The sequence below is a fragment of the Zootoca vivipara genome, chromosome 1, assembly GCF_963506605.1.
Source record: "Zootoca vivipara chromosome 1, rZooViv1.1, whole genome shotgun sequence".
NCBI classification, from domain to species: domain Eukaryota; kingdom Metazoa; phylum Chordata; class Lepidosauria; order Squamata; family Lacertidae; genus Zootoca; species Zootoca vivipara.
The window spans coordinates 90,749,313-90,776,609 of NC_083276.1; the positions used below are offsets into that span (position 1 = coordinate 90,749,313).

General features: G+C 41.8%; 1 protein-coding gene across 2 annotated transcripts in view; it reads right to left on the reverse strand.

Moving 5' to 3' along the window:
- Positions 1-4,324: 4,324 nt before the first annotated feature.
- HSPBAP1 (HSPB1 associated protein 1) overlaps positions 4,325-27,297 on the reverse strand; it is a 72,284-nt gene continuing 49,311 nt past the window's right edge. The window contains exons 6-8 of one of the 2 annotated variants that reach the window (XM_035128910.2): positions 26,752-26,835; positions 21,380-21,490; positions 4,325-19,086 (exon numbers count right to left, since the gene is read on the reverse strand). In XM_035128910.2, coding sequence (XP_034984801.1) covers positions 18,547-19,086; positions 21,380-21,490; positions 26,752-26,835 — 735 coding nt within the window. In that variant the 3' untranslated portion in view covers positions 4,325-18,546. The remainder of the gene's footprint in view (positions 19,087-21,379; positions 21,491-26,751; positions 26,836-27,297) is intronic. The other variant, XM_035128919.2, reaches the window with a different exon arrangement.

Here is a 27,297-nt window from a genome sequence, read left to right on the forward strand (position 1 = left end):
CTGAGACCCGCAGTTCCCCAGTGGAGAAATAAAACACATGAAAAAGCAGATTTTGGTTTATGGGTTCAAATAGGCCACAACTTCATTGCTTACAGATGTGAGCGGTTTGGCTTAGGCTTCTGGTGAAGCCAGACTATCAACTCCCACTTGTCTGCAGGGAGTCCAACTAGGGGTAAACCACTGGTAGGGGGAGCCCTATGACTTACATCAAATAGGGGCACCCTGCGAGGTCCCTGCTGAGGTAGTGTTATGGCCCTAGCCTATGTCTGGGCATTGGACAGAATCCACACCCCTGGATCCCTTTAACAGGATACCCTTAATGAGGAGGGGCAGGCGGAACCTACAACCTCCTCTCCATCCAAACAAAGGCTTACCCGATGCCTAACCTCACAAAGTTGTGACGATTGTTACGAGGTAGGCGAAAACCAAATTGGCTGGAGCCAATTTGTCAAGTGGAAGAATTCCTGCCCAATCCCAAAATATGGTGACCAACATTTGTCCATAGCAAGATCGTATTTCAGCAAAGCAGAAAAAGAGGGCCGGTGGGTGGGAGATCCAGCAAACGGCCCAAGAGGACAGTCTCCACGCTGCGCCGTGGTTTAAATTCCCTGTGGTCACACACCCTGCCAGCGCTGGTTGGTCAGCGGGGCCCTGCCCAGTGCCACTGGCATGGGCAAGCAGTGGCGAGGAGGGCGAAAGCCTCCATCCCCTGGCCAGACCACCATGGGGCCCAGGGCCCAGCCACAATGCCACCCACCAAATAAGGTAAGCGGACTTGTAGCAAAGGGATGGGAAATCTGTGTTCCTTCAAATGTTGCTGGACTACAGTTCCCATCATGTCTAACTAATGGCCATGTTGGATGGGGCTGATGGCATTTAGAGTACAAATTTTTAATAATAATGATAATAATAATAATGATAATGATAATAATAATAATAATAATTTATTTATACCCCGCTCATCTGGCTGGGTTTCCCCAGCCACTCTTTAGAGTTTAGAGGAGGGACACGGGTTCTGCACCCCTGGTGCGGGAGAATCTGTTTGTTACTGTCAAAAAGTATGAAAATCTAAACTCCGGAAGGGTTATGGACCATTAACTCATGGAAGTAATGTCTATATTTTCCACTCCCTGCTGTTCCTTTCCACAGTCCTGTGTTTCTGCTTCCATGTTCCAACTAACTTAATCCCTGCCCCATTTCTGATTCCTCTTGAGCCGCCAAATTGTCAAATAAACCACCATATTTCTCAATTAAAATATTCTTAAAAACTAAGCATTTTATGCATACTGTACATTTCCTGCAGCTTGTTCTTATTTTGGCCCACAGGTAAGTTTTTGCATTTAGAGGCTATATAAGCCATGCACTCTGCAATGCTTCCATTAAAACGAATAAAGCATTTCCAGCGTAGTTACACCATATGTACAGCTCTTTAAAGAATGCAATAGACTTCTGAATCAACATGTCCGCCTCTAGTACCTAGTATAGGGCTGAGGGAAGAAAACAAAGAACTGGCACCAGTGAAAGAAATTAAAACTCAGAATTGTAAAGTGGGGTGTGTTGATAAATAGGCATCTGCCAGGGGTTTGCCTAGCCCACAGGCACTTTTAATGAAGATAGATTTCCACAGCTGCTCGAACAAATGTTTAATATATTGAAATCATTTATGTTCATTTGTAGCAAATAATTACATTACAAAGTAGCTATTCATTTGAATTACTTTAATAATTGTAGATGTAATTGTTTTAAATGTTATATTCAGGAATGCAACCCACAACAAGACATATTTCATTGCTTGATGAGAACCAGGCAAGAGGCAAAGGAGACAAGACACTCTTAGGTCCGTTTGAACTGGAATCTTTTAGCCAAGACCACACAACATAGGGACAAAACAGGACTGCTGGACACGGGCCTAGCCAGGATTTTTGTTGGGAAGAGGCAGAACCTTAGTTAGTATGTATTTTTATTGATTAGGTGGAGGGCAGCTGCCCCTCCCTGCCCCCCCTTTGAATAAGGTCTAACAGAGTTGCCTTATTGATGGTATTGCCACATTTCCCAGGAACTTGATAGGTGGCAACTCAAGAAACTCATGGAAGCGATACATGATAAGCGATCTTCAGCCATCTCAACCCTTGCTTTTTCATGCAAAACCATTTGCAGTCGTTTGCGGTCATCAACAGCTATCAGTCAGTCAATCACCCATTTCCACCACCCTTCTGAGTGATCCCCCCTCCCCATCCCCACCCCTCCCCACCCCTTCTCTACATAAGTGCCTGGAAACTTCCATTTCACTGTATCTGAAGAAGTGTGCATGCACACGAAAGCTCATACCAAAATAAAAACTTAGTTGGTCTTTAAGGTGCTACTGAAGGAATTTTTTTTATTTTACTTCGATCCAGACCAACACGGCTACCTACCTGTAACTCAAGAAACGTTCTTGATACAGGCACCCTGTTTGTGGAAAATCTAGTTCCTAGTTGATGTGCATCAACAGGGCTCCCCTACTGGTGGTTAACCCTTCTGAGACTTCCTGCAGGCGGGCAGGAGTCAGATATAGTCGGGTTGGTTCCAATGCCTAAGCCAATACCACTCACATTCTGTAACCAATAAAGTTGTGGCCTTTTTAGCCCATTAACCTAAAATACTGGCGTCAAGTGTCTTTATTCCAACAAAGGGGGAGGGTTTGGGACCTTGCCATGCAAATCTCTCTCTACAGTTGGCAAGTCTTACAAGTGTAGGGTGCTGTGTAAACAGCTACTTACTCAGGCTTCCGGTTGAATCTGTGTTGTTACACTTTGTAAATAGTTTTTGGGTTGTGTATGTACCGACGGCAGTTTTTCATAGTTTATATGTTGGCCGACTATGATTTAATTGAGTTTTATTGGTACTGTACCCTTATCATGGAAAGTGAAAATTGATTTTTATTTTAAAAGCAAATCAATCAGTAAGTGACCATCCAGGTCAGAATGGATAGCTATATTGTAGTTGCTGAAAGTTATTTAGATTTTGTTGTTGTTGTTTATTCTATAGCAGCTACATGGCTCCATAGCAGCAGGTGATCTGAGGGCAGTGATGGGGAACCTCTGAAAAGTGGACCTGAATTGAAACTAAAATTAAGAATTGCAATAATCAGTAAAGAGCTGCAAGTGTCTTTTCTGATGGCTTGAAATATTTCCTAACTGCGACAATAATGCAAATTTAACAAAATTTTATACAACAATGATACTTTTAACTGTCTTTGTTCTTGTGAGGTTTTACTGGTTTATAGGTATATTCTTATTATTCTTATTATTAATTTCTGCTTTATGGTTTTTTAATTGTTATTTTTATCCATGGCTTGTATTTAACTGTTGTAATCTGCCTTGAGGCTTTGCGGTATGCCAGGAGATAGACCAAAATGAGTTTTTGTTGTTTATTGCCCTGCACGCCTTTGACTTCTTTGACAAAGGATAGGATAAAATTATAAACAGGGAAATCCCCCCTTATTTGGGGCTTCCACTCCAGGACACATGCAAGTGGGGACTCCCCTGTTCCACCCTCACTCTGCCCCATTCTACACGCATTCTGGCCCTGCCCTGCCCCCTTTTGGCACTGTTTTCGTGTCATTGGGAGCATGTGCCCTGATCATATGCAAAGTGGGGAGACGCCTGTATATTTAAAAGTCATCCATCTGTTGTTGCAGACATTTTGTAAGTTTTTATCTTATTGCCCAGACTTTTCCAGGTCTGTAAGTCTAGACCCTGTTACTCCTGAATTCCTCTTTTTTAAATCTCTTTTTACAATACCATTTTATTGTTTTTACACTGAATTTTTGTTCATCACTCAGATAGGTTAAACAGTTTTGGAATGCTTTTCAGTTCAATTCAAAGTGGTGTATGTGTGTGTGGACACACTGTTGTTTTAATTCCACTTCCAGATGATCATGGAAAAGCAGCACCTCAGCCATGATAAAAGGGCCTTGTTGTGGAAGCAACTTTTCAAAAAACAAAAAAAACAAGGAGGCAAAATGAGAGAGCAAGCGAAATGAGAGCCCTAAGGGGAGGAAAGCTTCAAGAGTGTTGATACCACTTTTGAAAGGTCTCCTACCTCTTCAGTATAAATTATGAGCTTCCTGATGCAGAGAATAAAACTTCTGGATTCACTGGAGGTCTTCCATAGTAGGACCCTCTTCCTCTGCCCACGTACAGTAGCGACTGCCTTATTTTAGATTCTGAAGAGTAATCTTGTAAGGTCTTTTTAAGATTGTAAGGGGGAATAGGCCTTATTTACTGCCTTCATTTTTGAGAGGAATGTGCTCTTTTAGGACTTGTGTAGCATACAGCCTACCCTGGAAAAAAAGTTTTTATTTTCCTTTTAAACACTAGGAGCTGATTTAGGAGACTGCAAAGGAGATGCAGGGAGTCTTCACTGAAAATACATCGATTTGCTGCAGGCTGTGGAGCAAAAGAATTGCCACTGTTTTGAGGAATGGGGGACAACTTTGTTCTAAAAATCACAGTAGTGCTTTCCCCAAGTATTTATGAAGCCTAAATAAGTTGGTCAGGTGTGGTTACTATGGGATTTTATTTGATGTTTTATTCAATTTTATCTATTGTAAGTGAACACAGAACTTTACATACACAACAAAACCACCCAGAAGCAAGAGAGAGAGAGAAGAGATCCAACTTATTTATTAAATTTGTATACCATAATTCATCCGAAGATCACAACATAAAAATAGAAAATGAGAACACAAAATACAAAATAACCACTCTACCGCAAACACATTTAAAAGGCCATACATAGGATGTTTAATCAGCCAAAGACCTGGTTATATAGAAATGTTTTCACCTGGTACCTTATCCATAATCAAGTGTCAGTACTCTCCATCATTCATAATCCGCATATCTCTCAACACTTCTGGTAAAATGCACACATTTAAACCATTCCTACCAGAAACCTAATACAGTGTTACCTTGGTTCTCAAACGCCTTGGTACTCAAACAACTTGGAACCCAAACACTGCAAACCCAGAAGTAAGTGTTCCGATATGTGAACTTTTTTCAGAAGCCGAACATGCCGCGTTTTGAGTGCCACACTTCTGTTTTGAGTGTTACGCTTCCATTTTGAATGTTATGTTTCCTACTTGAGTGCCACACTTCCGTTTTGAGTGTTACGCTGAGGTCTGTCTTTTTTTGCTTTTTATTTTGTGTTTTTGTTGTTTTTGTGACTATGTGGAACCGAGTTCAGCTACTGATTGATTGATTGTGTGACTGCAGTACATTGTTTACTGCTTTCATTTTATGGATCAATGGTCTCGTTAGATAGTAAACTTCATGTTAAATTGCTGTTTTGGGGGTTGTTTTTAAAAGTCTGTAACAGATTAATCCATTTTGCATTACTTTCTATGGGAAAGTGGGCCTTGGTTTTGGAACAGACTTCTGGAACGGATTAAGTATGAGAACCAAGGTACCACTGTACATTAAAACCCAGTTTTCTCAACCATCTCTGAAACTTCAGGAGGTTTCTACCTGCAACCTATTTTGCAGCCCTTAAAGAAACAAATCAAAGTCTTTGTTATATCAAAGTTGGATCAAACTCAATGTTTTTCTTACGATTGCAAAAACATTTAACTTTGGGACATGACCACCTTTGACATCATTATAGCTCCAGCATTTTCCATCCACATTCCTATTATTGCATCTTCATCTCTTGCTCTAAACACTATGCAGTCTCATCCTGCTTAGCTAGAAGAAAGAGCACCATTGAGCTCCGGGGTACTTACATTTCAGCATTCTTACATACATACCATTTCATTGGCAGTGACTTGAGAATGATTTTCCATTTGATTTACACCAGGGGGCCAACTTGAATAAAATAGGGGGGTGCTCAGGTAAGCTCCACCCCGCATAATTCATCACATGGTGCAGTGCACACACAAGATTTGAGTGGCAATGCCCATCAACTGTGGGGACCCGCGGCCCCCTCAAATATTTTTTGGGGGGGCTGAAGCCCATGCAGCCTCTAGGAGTTGGTTCAACTGGGCTGGCAAAGATGTTTTGCTCCCTGAGGTGGAGGTCAAAATTACGTTCCCAACTTCCACATACAGACGCCAACTGACCTGCTAGTTGAATTGTACTCCAACACTGTACCTGAGGGAAGCAGGTTGGCTTAGGGAGTTCAGGGGCTTAGTGCGCAGCATACACAGTTTTGTCCTCAAACACCTTGCTGCTGCTTCTCTCCCTCAGCATTTGCCAGACCAGAATAAGTGAAACCTGAGCACAAGTCATCCATGGAACTGGCTGAAGCACTTTCTCTCAGGTTAGCAGGGTGGTTGTGAGGATAAAGGGGGGGGGGAGAATCAAGTATACTGTCCTGAAGGAAAGATGAAATAACAATAAAACAAATAAATACACCATAAATAAATTGCTCCTAAAGAAGCAATTGGCTTTCTAAAGTGAGAGAGAGAAAAAAAACACCCATTCTTTCAAAGTCAGTTAAGATAGCCTTTCTCAAGTGATAAAATACAAAGCTGTGAGATTCAATGATGTCTCTAAAAAATAAATACATATTGATCGTCTGTCTTTTTGTTCTAGCTATAGATCTAAATCAGAGACAGTATCTGTGTCTTGTAAGCAGAAAGGGCCATTAGCATACCTGGCTGCAACAAGTGTCATGTGAATCATACCCATAAGATAAATAGCATATATTGTACTTTGCAGGAAGAAATTTGAGCAGTAGCACTCGGCATCAAATAATTGGTCTTTCTTCTATGGCTGCTTTGTTGCTTCCATATCCACTTCTGCTTTCAGGGTTGTACTGTTAATCTAGCTGTGAAAATCAAGTTATTTTCTGCTTCACTAAACCAATGCTGGTGAACAGATCACTAGGCATATTCTTCCATTCAGTAATAGCTGCTTGCTAGGCTTGGCTCCCTGCCCCCTTCTCTCTTTTAAGGTTGGTTTTCAAACACTAAATGATCACAAAATCATTAATATCCCTGAATGGACATGGTGCTAAGTAAATTTGTTAAGGTCCCTAAGCCAGGTGTGTCAGTTCTATGCTATTCTGACTTCTGTGACTTTTGCTGTGGATAGCTCAGTTGGTTAGGGCATGGTGCTGATAACCTCAAGGTTGCAGGTTCAAGCAGTGCTTTTTTCTGGGGGGAACGCAGGGGTACACGTACTCCTAAACTTTTTTTTAGAAAAACACTGCTCGTAAGGGACAGCTGCATATTCCTACATAGCAGGGGGTTGGACTAGATCAGGCATCCCCAAACCTCGGCCCTCCAGATGTTTTGGAGTACAATTCCCATCATCCCTGACCACTGGTCCTGTTAGCTAGGGATCATGGGAGTTGTAGGCCAAAACATCTGGAGGGCCGCAGTTTGGAGATGCCTGGATGGATGAATTACCTGTCTTCTTATTACCACCTGCCTTTAGATAAAATTGATAATACAGTGGTACCTCAGGTTACAGACGCTTCAGGTTACAGACTCTGCTAACCCAGAAATAGTACCTCGGGTTAAAAACTTTGCTTCAGGATGAGAACAGAAATTGTGCGGCAGTGGCAGCGGGAGGCCCCATTAGCTAAAGTAGTACCTCAGGTTAAGAACAGTTTCAGGTTAAGAACGGACCTCCAGAACGAATCAAGTTCTTAACCAGAGGTACCACTGTACTCTTTACTATTACCATTGCTTTGGCAGCTTGTAATTTTTTTTTGACAGATGATACTTATACCTATTTTATACCTATTAAAGGTAGGGATTAGCATCTGCATGACCTTGGTTTATGGAATGAAGGACCCATAACTGCATTTTTTGGTAATAACCTTAAAGTCTCAGGGTGTGTTACCACACTTTTGAAGACAACATTAAAAATGACAAAGAATGACAAAAATAAGGTGTGTCCTAAAATATATGTCAAAGGCTGGGGTAGAGAGGTAAACAACCCCCACAAACACTGGAAATTCACAGCGTTTGGCTTTATCTCCAGTTGTGAAGGGCACAGATTCTTTCCAGGGGCAGCCAAGTCAGAGCTTGTTCCATGCAACAGATGAGGAGGGTGGCCTGTCCTGTGAGAAGCAGCTCTACACCTTTATTCCTCCACAAGAGAGAAACATGATTGGCTGCATACTGTGAAACTGAAGCATGTGGCCACTTCACACTGTGACGGTGCACATCATGGGCTGACAGATGCACACTATTAATTATAATGTGCGAACATGGAAGAAGATGCCACAAGAGAAGCAATGGCTTTAAATTAGACAGGCATAAAGAAATGTGCACGGCAGACAGCTAAGCCCCCCTTTGGAGCATTGGCAATATCATTTTTAAAGCACTTTAACAGTAGCCAATCTCATCTGATATCCTCTTAGAGTCATGACCCAGGCAGCATTCAAATCTTTCAGCGTCTCCTTTCATCTGATTATAAAACACAGCATAGAGCAGCTTCTCAACAGCTTTAGAACTGATGTCAATCCAGCATCAGCTGTTACCATCCTTTTCCTTTTCCCCTCTCATATCCTACCAAATATATATTATAATTCATAGACCCTGCAAAAGTCTGGCGGTCCTGCTGCTGTGCTCCAAGAGAAGTTCTACTTAAATCACTTTAATGCCTTGTGTTCTGTTATATTTTCCGTTAAGGCAAGCTTCCTCCAGTTCAGGCATTTTAATTAACACGAGCGATCTTACCTTTGACTGGTGCACTGTGAAAATGTTATTATGCTAAGTAATCATTACAAGAGGTGCTCTAAAGTATTCTGCTGCCCTGAACCTTTCCTTACCTCCTCCATCCAAGCCTAAGTTTGCATTCCTATCTTACGGAATTCACCACGGTGAGTTGTGAGATGGCTTTTAAAAAATGTTTAGACAACTTCATGGAAGGTAAGTCAATCAATGGTCAAAAGCCACAAGAAACTATTTTAAGTGTCAGAAATCTTGCACTCCATTGAATGTCAAGTGCAGCGAGCGGCAAGCTACATTTGACCATTAAATTGGTCTCTGCAGACTTTAAACTGCAACAGCTAGAGGGGGAGCTAATTACAGAAGTAGGAATTTAGCAGGTGTGGAGGGGAAATTGAACCCTTTCCTTCCTTGCTGTGATCCTGAAGTGAATACTTGCTTTGGGGATGGGGGAAATTCCCCACTGTTTCCACTGTTGGGGGATGGTTTTATTTACTGCATTTACTCCAAGGAGCTCCAGGCAGCATACACGCTTTCTTTGCCTTCCTTTGTTATCCTCACAACAAACCTGCAAGGTAAGCTTATGCTGAGCAGTAGTGACTGGCCTAAGGCTACCATATGAACTTTTTGGTTGAGTGAGGGGCTTGTCCAGCAATCTTACCATTATACCACACTGGCTAATATCCCACCTAAGCAAATGCTATTATCAGAAGAGGGATTTTCCTCAATGGACTGCAGCAGGGAAACAGTTAAATTCCCTCTCCAGGTCCACTCCGATTCCCATAAATATCAGTTCATGTGGTTTGCTTTTTTTGGGAAACTTGCACATTAGATGCAATGGCACATGTGTAATATTGTGTGTCATTTGATACTGATGGTCTATTGTTGGGAACAGATTTCTGGAAGACCTTGGTCTTTTCCACCAAAAGGAGTTCTTAACATCCATTTGATTGCAGCTTCTGTTACATTTCAAGGCTATCAATATTGGAGCATGAGCTCAGATGAATCACCAGTTTTCCTATTACCACCTACCATTAGAAAAAAATTGATAATGCTCTTTACTATTATCTTTGCTTTGGAAGCTTGTAAATTTTTGACAGCTGAGAATTGTTAGCAATATTCAGGATTGTTAATTGTCTTTTTGATGCTGCTTCTGTTAGTTTTTTGAAAATGTAAAAGGATGAATTCAGTGTAGCCCTAAGGAGGTTGTTCCATCAGGCAAGCAGAAATGTTTGCACTGTGGCAGAGCATTCTCCCCTCTCCTCCCCTGATGAGCTGTTCTGGGGCTTCTGTGGCAGAAGTGAATTTAGAGGAGCGTGACTGGTTTGGTCACATTGAGTGCAGAGCCTTGGGGGCACCAGGGGGTACTACAACTATAATGTAGAATGGAAGGTAAGAGGCGCCGAATTTTGGCATCGCAAAGGGAGCCGCTTAAATTTGAGACCCCAAGATCAGCCACTGATCGTGGGGAGGAGAGGGAGCAAAAGCCCCCCTGTGCTAGAAAAAGCCCTTATGCAGGGTTCCACTAGTGGAACTGCTTAGTTTAATGTGGCCCTATGTATTGTTTAAAATTTACAGATAAGACAAGCTTGGGGGGGGGGGTCTGAATTGATGGAAAGGTGAAATACATCTGCTATAAATTTGAACAAATAAATTAGCATTAACAGTGTTCAAAATGCTTCACATGCATTATGTAGTTGTAATCTTTATGGCAAACCTGTATGACAATAGTTACAGGTAGGTAGCCGTCTTGGTCTGACGCAGTCAAAACAAAATTTAAAAATCCTTCCAGTAGCACCTTAGAGACCAACTAAGTTTGTCATAGGTATGAGCTTTCGTGTGCATGCACACTTCTCATACCTATGACAAACTCTGTATGACAATAATTATTTCCCATATTGCTGATAGGGGAACTGAGGCTGAGGGAATCTGGCTTGCCTAAGACTATTTAGTGAGCTGATGGCAGACACAAGATTCAGACTGGGAACTTCTCAATTCATGTCTCATTCTCTTAGACAATACATCTCATGCCCCAAAACATGTGTGTGCAAATATACAACTTAAGGGTGCCTCCAGAGTGGGGAATACAGGCTTGTGCAATTAGTGGTTTAAAGCGCTCAGTCACCCCTAGGGCAACAAATCGACTGTTGGAAAGGCATGGAGCTATGTGTTGAAAAGTGTTGAGTGAATGAAGCATTAATTGTAAGACATATCATAAGCACTTCACAAGCAATTCATAATGAATGCTCCTTGTCATATAACCTTCCTGCAAACTAATCAGAATGAATGGTCAATAAAGACAGGAGACCATCTGACCTCCATATAATCTTTGTGTAAGCAAATCAGGATGAATGCTCAATAAACAGGTCATCTGGAAGAGCCCTAAGGATGTGCTCCCATTCACTGATCTGTTCTAGGTATGAGAACTCCAGTGCACATGTGTGCGATGGATGCCCCGCTCCCCAACGGGGTGCCGTCTGGTTTGCCGCCCCGGGCAGCCAGAAGGCTAGTGACGCCGCTGGTTCATCTGTATGTTCAGATCCCTCCACTCAAATAAATGAGGAACGTGCTGGGCATACATGCATATACCTGATTTCAAGATTAGGTTGCTGTTGTAGTTATTAACAGAAAAAGCTGGAAAAGGAAATCTTAAATTCTAAAGGATTTTAATCTGAAGGTAAATAAACAAACAAATCAATAAACGGGAATGTAATGAAGCAGTGCAGTCATAGAACTATTTAAATTTTATTTACTCAACTTCCAGTTTCAGAGATGTGGCCATTCCACTAACACCACTCAGCTTTTGTTAATTAAGACATCACAGCTGTTGTCTTCAAACCTTCACCCACTTCCTACCCCCAAGTCGAGGAATAGTGTGCATTGCTAATGCACCCCATAATGTATGTTGCCCCATTACTCCAAGCCATGGTGGGTGGCTATCAAAGAGAGCGCTTCTTTAATGCTTTTATACGCATTATATTATAGTAGTAGTAGTAGTAGTAGTAGTAGTAGTAGTAGTAGTAGTAATTCATGATGGAGTCTGTGTGCTAAAACCTATTGGCTCGTGGGAACAGGCCTCTCCTAGAGACCTTTTTTTTTGGGGGGGTAGTTAACCAGGTCAATCATATTCTTAGTGCTTGGAACATCTGAATTATGGTAATAGCAGCATCTCTAGAGAAATTACATCTTTGTTAATTGGTCTTGATTGCCTTGCACTGGTTGTGTTGTATGCCTGACTTTTGTGCACCAGACACCAATGGAGTGCACCTAATGTGCAAACCCTCAAAGGTTTGGCTAATTAATTTCCCCCAGGAGCAAACGATGAAGGTTAAAGCTACAGTGTTGGCTTCCCCTTTCGATCTCGCCAGCCTGCCCAGTGTAATTTCCTGCAGGACACATTCTGTCACCTGACAAGCTTTGTTATTGTTAATATTTGATTTTCAGAATTAGACTGTTGTACCACCCACCACATAGCAGTAAGGGTGGGGGAAAGGGAAGGAATACCCTGCGCCTCCCCTTATTAATACTGAATGGGAAACTCCTTCCTTCGCCGCCCAGAAATGCTTGTGCATTTTGCATACTTGCCCTTCCATCCCTGTGGCTCAAGGCTCTTTAGCAGAGCTGCCCCTGGTTCTCCTAAAAGAACCACTCCTACAACTTCCAGTGGTTCTTTTAGGAATCAGAATGCAAATGGGGTGAAGGCTGAAAGGTTTGATTAAAAAGCCAAAGACACCTACAAAGCATTGTCACTATCTTATGTCCCCCTTTGGTCATTGGTTGGTGGGAATCACATCAGCAACAGATGGAGATGGAGCTTGGTTGGTGAGAGTGCTTTCCAGATCAGCTTGCACAGAGGTTCACAGGTTCTGACACTCTCTAACCCTAAAGACTTAGCAATTTATATGTTGAGGTTATGTCAGCTACATCTGATATGTGGGTTATAAATCAGGTTCCCACCAGAGTAAGTCACAGCTGATGTTTTGGGTGACCCACCAGAGTGACAGATGCTTGGCACAGATAACTTCCAAGGCTAGCCTATACTCCTTATTCCAGGTGCAGCCTTATCCTAAAGATAAACATTCCCACACAGTGCCATCTCAACAACAAATAACTGTGAAAAACTAACACCCTATGAAATGAACAGAATTAACCACTAAAAGCCCCAGGTCTACAGGATATCTAGGTATTATCTGGGCACTGGAGAAGCAATTTCTAGACACCACTCTATCTCCTTGAGAGCATGTTATTCAGCACACATTTAAATCTCTTTAAATGCATGCTCCCCAGCTCAAGGAACCTTGAAACTTTCCCTATATACCAGGCATCACCAGTATGACTGCAAAATTTGGCTATCCTAAATCTTGTCAGCCTTTTAACAGCAGCCTTTCAACCTCAGATTATTTGTATGGCTTATCCCACAAAATTGTGGCAGTGTCTCAACAACATATCAAATGATAAATCTAACAATTAAAAAATTGAAAATAATAATGTCCATAAATACAGAAAATAAATCCGCACATTATAGAAAATAATGGAAATAAGACAACCCATTTTAACTGCTTAAAACTAAACAGGATAGAGAATAACACCCAACAGAAATAGCACATTTGAAGCACATGTCTCCCCACTTAAAGAATCCAGGGAACTGTACAAGTGGTACCTTGGTTTAAGAACAGCTTAGTTTATGAACAACTTGGATTAAGAACGCTGCAAACCCGGAAGTAGGTGTTTTGGTTTCTGAACTTTGCCTTGGAATAAGAACATGTTTCGCTTCCTGTTGTGTGTGTTCCATTTGTAAATTGAGTCCCCCGCTGCCATGGGAAAGCACGTCTTAGTTTAAGAACGCTTTGCTTTAAGAATGGACTTCCGGAACGGATTAAGTTCATAAACCAAGGTACCACTGTAATTTGTTAAAAGGGCTGAAATTGTAGCTCTGTTAGGCATAAACTACAGTTCCTATGATTATTTGGGGAGGGAGGTATGTGCTCTAGAGATATGGTGTGTTTGCAGCCAAAATGGTAGTGTATAAAACGAGTGGGGGGAGGAGAGTCTCTGTTCTCAAGGGACATTCCACAGAAGCTTGACCTTGTTAACTTATATGCATTGAATGTTAGCCACACACCTCAGCTGGGGATGTAAAGTTTTATTGTCCTCCTTCAAGCCCCACTTAACCTCACTGTTTTGATATTTCTCACTCTGTCCCTGAACATCCCTTCCAACATTGTCCTCAAGACACAGAAACCATGAGCCAAGTTTGGCTCCTACAGCCCTGTCTGCTCCAAAGTATAGAGATCAGCACTGTCACTTGTTGATTACTATTAGCTCCAGCTGCATCCCACCATTCATTTTCTAAGGAGTCCACAGTGGCATGCATAAGGATCACCCCATTTTATTCTCGTAACAACCCTAAAAGAGTGGTGAAAAGTCAGCCCACTGGGCTGCATGGATATGAGTCCAGACCTCTCTAGTCTGAGGACACATCTCTGCTAAAGTCTGCCGATCAGATCTAACTGCTGTTGAAGGCAAAGGAGCAAAGGCTGGCTAAAAGAAAAAGAAATGCAATGAGAAGGGGGGGGGAGAGATACGCAGCCTGCAAACTCAAGGGAAGGTCAAAAGCATGCATTAGCATACAGAGAATGAAAGAACAGCTATTCCGCATGTTTTCCTTTATAAACAGGACAGAGAATGTTGCAGGGGAAGAGAAAGCAGCGTCTCCAAAGGGTCGCTAGGTCATGCCACCCCTAAGAGACAAGAGAATCCAAGCTGAAATCTTGGCAGCTCTTTTGTTTTCCGTCAATGCTGTCCTGGCAAAGCCAAACGATGACGCTTTGAGAATCCACGGGGACATGGCAGAAAGTGCCAATTTTAAGTAGGGCAAAGAAAGCTAAAGCTGTTTGACAAAGACAAAGTTCTGAAAGGGAATAGAAAAGACAGGGTTGAAGCACACATTACGACACCGCAGGAAATAAGATAAAACTTGCTCAATATATGCAGCACTTCTCAGAAACTATATTAGCATTTGCTTCTTGCAAGGTTGCATTGCAGTCCCTGCTGCTGGGCTCGCCACTCAGGCAGCGCTATTTTTCATTTCCACAGTGGGCTGCTTTTCAGGCAGTGCAGCAAAGGCTTTTTACTAATTGGATTGGATCCCTTTTTGCTGGAGACAAAACGAGTTATTAGTCTAGTTGAAAGGGAGGGGAGAGACACATATTCTGTTGTCCGATGTCCTGAAATGTATGTGAACAGGTATTTCAAGAATTGAGTGGGAGTGGAGGGCACTACAGTGGGGAGATTAAGAAATCTACCACACCAGCTTGTTTTTCTGTTCTTGCTGGTCATTCTTGCTACTATTTGTTGGAGTCATTTTCTTTGGCTATGTTCCACCTTTGATGTCAGAGGCAGTATGCTATGGAACAGGATGCTGGACTAGATGGGCCATTAGTCTGCAGGGCTCTTCCATATAAGACTTTCAAGGCAAACACCAGTGCAATGAGCTGTGCTCAGAAATAGATGGGCAGCCAGAATAGTTCAGAAAATGAGAGATATCCTCCATGTGGCTGATTCAGGCTTGCAATCTATTTGCTACATTTTGGACCTGTTGTCATTTCTGGGCAAACTAATCAGCTTGCTACCAATACATGGATAATTGTCTGCGCTCAGAAGGGACAGCTGGTGCTAGAGTCTGTAGAGGATGTGAGCATGTCCCCTAATTTTTTTTTTAATGAAGGAGAAACTCAATGGGTTCCTTGTGCAAAGGAAGTTGCATTTATTTTTCCCTCTCTTATGTCACTTTACACATCAAGAAGGCCTTTGATGTATTCCAATCACACCTTGGTATTTTGCACCTTTGTATGCACTCAATTTATAGCACACAATATTTTGGGTGATACATAATCTAATTTAATCAGCACCATGGGTATAAAAGAATCAAATTTAACTGTTGAGAATGATTCCTCCCTTGCTGGTTATCTATACAGTTTCAGATGAGTAAATGAGGGAGGTTATAACTATATATTTAATTATTATATATTCTCTCCCCTTGTATTATCATTAATAACTGTTACAACATTTAACTTTTTAACTATTTTAGATCACTGTTTTCATTACTGAAAGCTCATTGAAGTTTAGTTTTTAAATCCACAAATAGGTGTAATGCCATATTATCATCCATCAAAGCATAAAACAGTTATTAAAATAAACAGTAACATTTCAGATTTAAACATGCAACAAAAATCCATTAAGGTACCTATAAAGGCCAATATTTTAAAAAATATTCTGAAGGCACAAAATCCAGGTACCATTTTTTTGAAGCTAAACAGGTCTGAGGTTGATCAGTGCCTGGGTGGGAAAGTACAATGTCATTTATTTAAAGGCTTTACACCCTGCTTTTCATGTGTTTCGATGTTGTTTGCAAAGAAAAAAATAAATATTGAGTCCCCGTGTATGTCTCCTTCAGTCTCATGATGGAAGAAATGTGATTAACAGCATTTCATAATCCATTTCAAATTCAAACATACAAGGAAACAGTAATAAACTAAAATCACGTAGAACAGCAAATTTATATTAAAACAGCCATTTCCAGGGCAAGCAAGCGCATTAGTTGAACTTCAAAGACCACTGGAAAACAGGGAGCATAAGTGGCTTTTTGAAAGTTCAGCAGAGACATGCACCAATGTGCATCTACTGGAAAATAGTTTCAAAGAACCAAGGTAATAGCTACTAAGATCCAGTCCTTTGATGCTCCTGACTTGTAGAATTAACTCAGGGCTTTCAGCAGATACCAAAGGGAAGGAGGATATAGGTGAGAAGTCCTTCACAGAGATTTAAGGCCTCCAAAGTCAAACTCGGCCCACTGAATCCACCTGTCAGTATATGTACAGCACACACAGCTGATATAGATTTGGAAACCTGTGCCAATAAAGAGTTGTGTATTTGAAGTTTCTGAACACTCAAGTCCCATATTGATCCTGTCACTTCTAGCACTTAAAAACACTGGCGATGTTTACAAACTTAATCCATTCTGGAAGTCTGTTCTTAAACCAAAGCGTTCTTAAACCAAGGTGTGCTTTCCCATAGCAGTAGGGGACTCAATTTACAAATGGAACACACTCAACAGGAAGTGAAACATGTTCTGTTTCCAAGGCAAAGTTCACAAACCAAAACACCTACTTCCAGGTTTGCAGCTTTCTTAAATCCAAGATGTTCATAAACTAAGCTGTTCTTAAACCAAGGTACCGCTGTATACATTTAAAAACCTGTCTTGCGGCATTAAAATGTATCTATAAATCACCCTTCAGCAATGCTTCAATGCCCTTAGTAGTACATTTGAACATATGGTCAACTTCAACACAATCCTCCATACACTTGTATGCCCTGCATACAGTATATATTTCTGGTCTGCAGAATGACAACTATGTCCATGGAGAACAGAGGCAATAAACGAAGTAGCAGAAGAAATCAAGGTTTTGCCATCTAATAGGGACAGTTTTCTTTAATAATAATAATAAAAACCAGGAGACTACTGTAACTAGGAGACTGTCAAAACCCTTGACCTTAATGGTAGGAAACGGAGGACACTGGCTTATTAGGAACCTAGAGCTACTAGGACACAAAGCATTACCTTTCTTTAAACAAGGCAATTAGGGCCTTTTGAGGAGTTGTGTGGCTTTTGCGACATGCTTGCCAAAGTCATCAGGGGTATGGAACCTTCAGAATCAGTTCATGGTCAAAATGTTAACGCCAGTGACCTTACAGCAATCGTGGATAAATCAAATCAATGCAAATGCAGAGAATGCCATTGAAATTCTCACACAGAGCAAAAATTTTATTTAGAGACAGCTAATTTATAGTGTCAAATAAATGTTAATTAGTAAAATGTAACTGCAAGGAAACAAAGGGTCTCACTGAGGAGAGAGAAACCCATGAGAAACAATATTGTTCACCCGTAGGGCGAAAGAGAGTGAATTGCAATAGCTGTACTGAAATTCTCAATAAGATTATGGAGGAGTTTGCACACTAGTACAGAAATGAAAATGTTTGCTACCCTCTGAGCAGAGAGGTCCAGACTCATAGCACAATAATTAGATTTCTGCATAGACTGCATAGACTCCCTAAGCACTCCCCATTACTCAGCATCCTGTACATGCCCACTACTGGCTTGGGAAGCAGTGTATACACGGCATTAGCCACAATCCGTACCTTGTATTTATCCTGTCCTGAATTACTGCATTTTGATGACTCCCCCCAACCACCCTCGAACTATCCAGGCAGAGAAAAAGAGCAGCCTAGCTGTGCTTTAATACGTAGTGTGTATACAGCCTTAGCGTCATTGAGTTCAGTGGGATTTAGCACCAGGTGAATGTGCTTAGAATTGCAACCTAAAGCACTGGAAGGTTGTAATTATGGTATGTTAATGGGGTTGTTGGGCAAGACAGGAGGTAATAATTTCTGGCTCTTCATCCGTGTATCAACCAGCTAGACTTGGTCTTAGATGATGCAAAGGCTTTGCCAAGCACCTTCCTAAAACATTTTTGTTGTCTTAAAATAAACTATTTATTTATATATTTTGACAATGTTTTGTGTTGCCTTAGCTTTCTGCTAAAACACATAAATGATCCAGCAGGATTCTTCTCCTATTTTTATGCATAAAGACAATTGTTAGTTTTTAAGGTACCAAAAGACTGTTGCTTCTGCTGCAACACACAAACTTGGCTACCCCATGGGAAATGGTTACAAAAGCCCTGACATACTTAGCTGCTGTGTTGTTTGGAAGTTTGCAGTTGAGCTGGTGCTGATGTGCAGCTAATTATTCTTTCGTACAGAAGCTGTGGAACCTCCAGAATATACTTGTCATTTGTTTTTTTATTTTCAGAAAGGCACACATTTTAAACACTTGCTCTTTCTATCAAAAGTTGAGCCACTAAACGGATGACTTGGGGATTTAGCACACAATCTAGCAAATCATTTGTACAAATAACTGCTTGTGGAGAGATGGTACCACATCCTGGATCCTTCTGATCTACTAATGCTCCAGAATCACCAATCACTTCTGATTTCTTCCCAGCACGATGCAATTTTCCAAAGTGTTCATCATTTTCATTTGGAGACCCTTTACTGTCATTTTCAGCTGAACCAGTTGAATCTGTTTCCCAGAATTGTGGTAAAACCTGAAAAAGATTATGTCCAAATGGAATTTTTTCCAGTTTCTTTCTTTTGATCACAGTTAGGCTAGATTCACAGGACATCAACTGGAATTCTTCAGGTTCTGATCTCCCTTGGACCTTCTTTCTTTTACATGGGTGTTGAATAACCTCTTCAGTTCTAGGGTCCATGTCTTCAATTTTACTAGTCTTCTGATGCTCTAAATATGCAGAAACAGCCCCATTTACATACTGAAGATTGGTTTCATGGGAAGTTACTTCAACCTAGAAAATAAAATACACTCAGTGTACAAACAGGTGATACCTTCTCTGCTAATCTTAGGATTGGTTTATATGTTTTGTCCTTCTCATCTATCCCCATTGCTTCCACTTTATTTTGCCACCCTATTGTGTTCTTTGGGTGCTTTTCTGCTTGCTTTCATTTTAACCAAGGTGGCCCACTAGTCCAGCCAAGACATTGCATGCATGGGACTTTCCCCTCTGTTGAAGCAAAGGAGGAAGCTGGTTAAGCAAGAGTTTGTGTGGCATATTTATTGCCTGCAAAAAGTGAATGCTGTCAAAGTGCTTCCTTACCATAAAGCACTGGCCTTTACAGTAATATGTGATGATGTTAGGGTGGACTTAAGAACAACTGAATGTGCACTGAATGGAATCCCAGAGCCATGCAGTGTACACACCCACACTCTTAACTGTGCTGGATCCCTTGACCATCCCTACTACATACAGGGCAAATGGCTAGATATGTACAGGTTGTGCAATCTGCACTTCTGAATCTCTGGACGTTGAGGAGGGAATCCTTGAAAGACACAGGGTAATTGTACAAGACTGTATATATAGACATATCTAATATTAACTCATCAACATGTGGAAGGAAGAGATCAATTATAATGAATGGAAAAACAATGCGAAAAAGAAAAAGTTGACATAAAGAAGACAGAAGAAGGAAGAGTGGAAGTCAGCTCTAAGGAACAAAGGAGAAATGTAAAATATAAATGTAAACTGTAACATAGTATGTATATGAAGGTAAATTAATAAAGATTATATTTTTAAAAAGAAAGAAAGAAAGAAAGAGAAAGAAAGAAAGAAAGAAAGAAAGAAAGAAAGAAAGAAAGAAAGAAAGACACGGGGTACACTTCCAGTGAGGAGTTAAACCAAGATAATGGGGAGCAGCCATGAAGACTCAGGCTCTTCCATGCCAAAGTTACTAAAAATTCAGCTGCAAAGCATAGACTTGCAGTTTAAGAAACAAAAATGTCACTGGGTCAAAGGAGTAAAAACCAGAACCAGTTCCGGTTCCCGCCTGCAGGAATGGCGGACCTGTTTTCCATCCCTCCGACCTTCGTAAGGAATTTGGCGGTTGCTAGGGGAGTAAATGGCAACCCCCTACCCTCTCCGGGGGTTACGGAGAGGGGCCGCTGGCCCGCGATGCCCCCAGACCCACTCCGACTGTTTTTGGAGTGGGGGGAGCTTGGGCTGAAGCACTTACGAGGGCCGGGACTCCCGGACGCTAATCTGCATGGCGGGGATTTCCATGGTTAAAGAAGATAATTAGGCTTAAATCTATGGACATACTTCAGAAGGAGGGGAAGAAGCGCTGTTTACTGCTGAGAAATTTACGCTGCTGAGGGTGAGGAGTCAAAGGCTGCATTTCATCTGGAAGAAGAATTGATGGGGACGGAGCGATAAGGGAAGTGAGTTTTTTAAAAAAAATTTTCATATGAGTTACTTCGTACCTTCCCAGACGTGATGTCCTGGCTTGTTTGGAGTGAAAGAGAAGCAAAAGACTGTGTGAGTTGAACTTTATAAACTGTTGTTACTGAGCATATTTTTTAAAGATGAGGAGTTGCCGACGAGAAAAGCCCCCCTCTAGTTGGACGGGAGGAGTGCCTGGACGCGTTCGGAGGATTTATGAGCTGTGACGCACTTTGAATTGGAGCAGCGACCTGAAGCTAAGTTCAGCTATAGGGCAAGGAGATCCATTAATTTATCAAGAGTCTATGCATGGTGTGATGTCTGGATCTTCGGCCTGGAAAAGCTGTAAATTTTACAAAGATCGTTAATCTACATGGTAATGAGAGAAAACGAAAGTGATTTGAGTTTTTTAAGATGGCGCTGCTTCGTGTTGACGACGCAACAGGGAGCTCCAGACTAAGAAGATTTAGGGGGAGGCTGGACTGATTAACTCACACAGGAGAAAGAACATTTGTGAAACCTTGTTTGATATTATCTCAGCAGCTGGGAAACAATCGGTTGAAAGAGGAAAACATCTATGTGACTGTAAGGGAAAGATCTGGATTATTATTGACCCGGAGAGACGATTTGAATTTTAGAAAAAAGACGGCAGTGGACGGTTGCGAGGAATCCCCAATTTCTTGAAGCATGGGACCCCCCCCCAAAAAAAATTTTTTAGATGATTTGGTATAACATTCGGTTTGATTGATATATATGTGTATAATTTGAAATAATGAATGTGATATAATTGGTTTTAATTGGAAAATTAATAAAAATATATTTAAAAAAGGAGTAAAAACCATGGCTTATTAATGTGGAACTTCACCTCTGTGGGGTTGAGCCAGGAATCTGATACACTGGTGGTTTCAGCAGATTTGATTGCACATATCAGCGTTCGAGTTATTGCCTCTTCTACACGGGCTTCATGATCTGCATCCTACAAAAGAAAAGAACGATAACATTGTGATAACTGGAATGGATAGAAAGGAGAGCAGAAACAAGAAGAGAGGGAAACTCAGAGGTGCAATGAAGAGGTGATTGATCAAACCCAATGTGTTTTGAGCCAGCCACTCTTCTTTAGTGGAGCTGATAAAGCAAAAAATCAGTACAAAGAAGTACAGAAGGCCATGTTTTTGCTTTCAGGTTCTGCTCCTGGACTTTGGGTTGTGAATGAAGACACCTCTTGCGAGGGCAGCCCATAACACAAGTACTAGGGCAGAATTAGTTCTTCTGTGATGGGTCTTTAACCATCCCGTCTTAAAAAAACTTTTCCAGAAAAGAAGATCTTACAAGTTTCTCAAGAAACCTGGAAACACAGAAGCGGACTTATACCAAGTCAGATGGTTTAACTTCTCCACCAAGCAGGGCATGCAAGTAATAGTCTTCTCCTGCGGTTGCTCTCTAGCAATTGTTGTTCAGTGGCATATTCAATTGTTGTTCAGTGGCATATTGGAAGTTGTGTTTTTTAATGAAAGCTGGGATTCATTTGTTTTCTAGGAAGAAGTTGAATTCCATAGCAGTAGAGGGAAGTGGGGGGTCAGATGGAGCTCATTAACCCAGGAAGGTAGCCCATCTAGGAGAAGGAAAACTCTTCCCCTTTCTTTGTTGTCTCCCCTGCGTTGCAATTATATCAGTTGTAAGCTGCTCAGAACAGAGACCTGTTTCTTATACAGATGGAGGCCAACAACAACAAAAACTGTCTACTCTGACTGGCAGCAGCTCTTCCAGGGTTTCGCACATGTTTCTTTTCCATCACCTGCTTCCTGGCCCTTTTAACTGGGGATGTCAAGGATAAAAACCTGGGAGCTTCTGCATGTCTTCTACCGACCTATAGTCACTGATGGAGGGGCTGCAGCTCAGAGTTACTGGTTTCACCATTCACACCACTGACATCTTCAGGAGCTACGGTATGGTGCCCCAAACCTTTGAAGAATCCTCACCCAGTAGTACTAGAGAAGGCTTCCCTAATCTTAGGTTACATCATATTTTTGGACTATGACTCCTTTGACCCCCTGACCATCAGCTACGCTGACTGATGATGATGGGGGTCCAGCATGTCCAGGATTGGGGACATAATGACTTCCTGTACAATACAAATATCAAGGGAAGAATTTAATATTGTGCTATGTTGATCTTTCCATCAGGGCAAGCATGCCAGACAGAACGATCCCCCTCACCTCCCCCTGCACTCTTCTGAGGGTTCTCCCGCTGCCTGAACCAATCTCAGGGGCACATGGTGGGAGGAGATGTTGCACAAGGCTTATGCGGGGTTTCTGCTGACTGTATGCAATACTGTAGTTGAAGGAAAGAAGACTCTCATGTTAAAGAGATCTCTAATTTCCAGCAGATACACTTGGGGGTGGGGGTGGGGAATTAACATCCCTTATTATCATAGATAGGCTTTTATTGCATAATATGCCCATAAAAGCCACATGATCAAGCAATTACATGTTTCTAATTGGTGGACAATACATTGTATTAGCGTCTTGTTAAGTTAATTGAGTCTTGTGAACCTTAATTTATACCACAGGGATGCTGTCTAACGTATAGGATCTTTAATTCAGGAAGATCAAAAAGGTATGTCCCAAATTGTATCTCTAAATGACTTAAGCTAAGACACAAAGGATATTTCTGAGAGACAGCAAACGCCTTGGGAGCTATTACAAATGCAAAACTAAATCATTTTAAATTCCAGGGAGCATACTGTCATCTGACAGTATCACCAACCCACTGATGTATTATTGCAGCCTTAAATAGCAGCAGCAGGGGGGGGGGAAAGCAAATGTTGTCTTTAACGAAGGATACCAGCACACAGCTTTTAAAGATGAAACAAGAATCCAGTAATTGATTCTTATGTTACAAGCTGTCATGTCTCTTCTGAGTGCCTTTAGGTGGTGAAATACAAAGACTAATTTAGGATTTCATCAGGATGAGACACACAGGCAGGCCAGGCTTTCTTGTTTAAGTGAATTGCTTTGGATCGGAGGACTGTTTATGGGCAAGGAGAAGCAAATTCAATGTGTAACGTGGCATTTCTGGCACCATAGCAAATAGTAAGATGGAGGCAGATTGAAGAAATGGGGCTTGCTTGCTTGAGTTTGGCTGGAAGGAAACGGAAGGTGGTATTTAGGGAGATGCTTGTTCTTTCCCCATGGAAACTGCATAAAATCTACCATCCTCTACCTACTGTCCCATTCCTCTTTCATCTCAACTATTTATCACTGCACTAGCAAAGGAAGCACTATCTGGAATAAACCGTTAGCATTTCTGATGGTGCCATATCACATCTATATCAAACAAATAACACCAGATTGATCTTGTTCAAAGTTATCAAAGGAGGGTTGCAACCTGTACAGACTAGACAGCCTTTGCTGGTCCAGCATCAGTCTCTGTTTGCTATCTATATCAACTCACGCTGAAGTCATGCAATAAAAGCTAGACTTGCCTTTTCTTTCTTTAGATATGTGTGTGTTTGCTTTTTAAGTTTTTATTGATTGTGTTTACTGCACGTGGCTTTAGAACTTCTACTGTGTGTGCAAGTCACTCTGAGTCATTTTTATGAGTTACACAGCATCGCCATCATCATCATCACAGTCCCAAAACTCTGGATAAACTCTTAGACATGGTGCAACAAGCTACTGTTTCCTTTGGTAAGTTCCCTTTATTAAATAGTTTGGGAACAACTGTTTCAATGTGCTCAATAATCCTAGGAACCCAGAGCAAAATACTAATTGTGATTAGGAAAAAGAAAGCTTGGCAGAAGGACCACTTCATTGTCTCACATCCAGGGCCGGCGCGTCCATTAAGGTGAACTAGGCAGTTGCCTAGGTCGCCAAAATGGAGGGACCGCTGGTGTGTCTCCCCGCTTGCAAACGCTCTCTCTGCTGCCGCTTTTGCTCCTGCTGCTGCTTGCTGCTGCAGAGGCGCTTCCCTGCAATGCCCTGCAGGGGGCGCAGGGCCGTGCCACACGATGGAGCCAGAAATGGGGGGGGGGGCGCTCAAACCAATCAATCAAAGCAGGCAGGGAGGTGGGGGAACCTGAGTGCGCGCGCCCAGTTGTTAGGCAGACGGGTTTTAAAAAAAGGAAAGGAAAAAAGAGTGTGCGGCCTTTGGGGCGGGGCGGCGGAGGACACGCTCCACACTCCAGGCTCCTCCCCTCACGTACCTCCTTGGCCAATCGCCGAACGGGAAGGCGGGGGGCGCCAGAAGGTGATCTCACCTAGGGCGCAAAAAACCCTAGCACCGTCCCTGCTCACATCAGGGCAGTTGCTAAGGAATCTCATGTAAAATTGAACTAAAATGTAGTGCCAGAGACTTGTAATATAAAACTGATGTTAGGAATTGCAGACAATCTTACCAGAATCTATAATACCTTTTTACAAATAATCTGCTCCAGTCTAAACAATTAAGGTAGCTCTCATTATGATTTTATTTCATGGAGAGTCACAATGTATTATGGGCTATGTAGTCTCAGAGCTACCAGCAATAATTTTATAATCTTAAAACTAAGAAATTCATCATACGGTCTGATTGTGAAGTATATATGCAGAAAAGATCTGGGGTCTGTACCTATTAAATTCAGAGCAGGTGGGCTGCTTCCTAGGAAAATTGACCTCAGTGGTTTTACATGTCCTTTCCTGCAGACATGTAATTATTGCAATGCAGCTTCATAAGCCTGAAACATTTCCGCTCATCTATTCACATTTTAGTATGTACACATTTAGGCTACCTTACCTCGGGTACATGAACAGTCTCAAAGCATTTCAAGGGGTTGCAAGCCTGGAAAGTTCATTTTGCCTCAAAGTATCCATGAATAGCATTAATCCTCCCTACTGTAAGAAGCAAGAGTTGAAGTGGTCTCAGTGTGTTGAAAACAAATTAAAACTTTATCCTTTATTATAAGGTCTCAGCAAAATAATTAATTGTATCAGTAAGGCTATTGAAGTGGGCTTGACACACACCTATCATATCAACGTGGTAGCAGCTGGTTATTGCTGGAAGCTGGAGAACTGCTTGAGTGAATAATGAAAATGTTCTTGATATTACATTTTAACACCCGTGTCACGCATTATTTTTCCAAGACAGATAGCCCTACACCTAAAAAGTAATGCTGCTGTCATCTCCAGGGATAATAGGGTATAATCAACTGTCACCACAAAGACGACATCCAGGCAATCCTCGGGTTAAGCAGTGCCCACAGTCAACTTATTAGCTCAAAGCCTCCAAACTGTGAGGTTTTTAATTTGGGGAGATAGTTAATAACTTCTGTCCAGCATGCTGCATTCAAGCAATACCGGAGACTACAAAACACTAACGTTTGCTTAGCTTTGATTTCAAGAGCATATGCCGTTTTGTAAAAAGATGAAGAAGGCATCCTGTGTAGAATACTACCAAGCCTTGGGATTTTTAGGATGTCAGAATCAGTTCCAAGTTACATGGCATGAAGGCACATGAGGCCCCCATTTTGCTAAAACAAAGTAGATCTGGGTCTGGCCACTGTTGATGGATCACCCTGAGAACCATATATGTATAGACTGCCATGAGTTCCATGGTAGACGATGTGGGGGGAGGAAGATAAAATGACATTACATCAAAGTGAAGCAGACACTTTAGCTAAAAAGACACACTAGTAGCATCTTCACTTTTGTTCCTCTTCACCCCCTCTAGCTTGTACTGTCTTGGTCTCCAAAGGCTGTTTCTTGGAAATGTCATGAGAGAGCTGAAAATACGCTCAGATTTTAAACCACACACACAAAAATAAACTACAGCAAGGGGTGGGGGACATGTGGCCCCCCCTGGATTCCAACTCCCAGCCCTGACCACTGGCCATGTTGGCTAGAGCTGATATGAGTCCAACAGTATGTGGGTGATGGTTTATATAGCCTCATCCATGTACATTACACATTGCACATTACAAAGTGTAAGAGACAGGTCTCTGTCCTGAGCGGCTTACAATCTATGTAATTCCGATGCAGGGGAGACAACATCATGGGAAGGGGAAGGTCAACCTGCGGGAAAGAACCTGTGATCATTGCAGTTAAGTCTGCTCAGTAAGGTGTATGGAAATAGGTAGCTAGATCATTATTATAAACTACTGCAGCACACTTCCAGATGTCATGCCCATCTGTCAACATTCAGGCCATTTGTGTGCCTGACAGTTTTAAGAGATAAACAAACAATTGGGGGGGGGATAGTTACCAGTTCAATCCATGAGTTTATGCTAACAGTGATTGGGTCAATGGATTCTACATAATGCCACCAGTGTCTGGGAACAAACAGGACCTGAACGGGAGAAGAAGAAGAAAATGAATTTAAAAAGTCATAAAAACCCCTTTGTGCAACTATAGCGTTTCCCTGACATTAAAAAAAAAACCACCTTGAAAAATATATTTTTCAGCAGCAGCTTCTAAACTTCTCCAATTGATCCTCCTCTGCATTTGCTGTCTGCTGTATAATGTACTTCGGCTGTCTGACATTGATCTTATCTGGTTCTGCCAGCCTTTCATTGCTAGGTTCAAAATGCAAACTCCAACTAGCCCACCTCAGCTGGAAACAATTTTTAAACAGTCTTGTCAGCAAAACAAGCCCCCCCCCCCCCGTGAAATGGCAGGGTGAGAGCAGCATGTTGGGGAGACCAAAGTGCAGGAGGATTTCCTGTCACAAGCTTGTCCAGACTTCCATTCTTATCTCACATAAGGAGGGAAGGAAACGCCAGAATTTCTCATCCCAGGTCAATCTCAATCT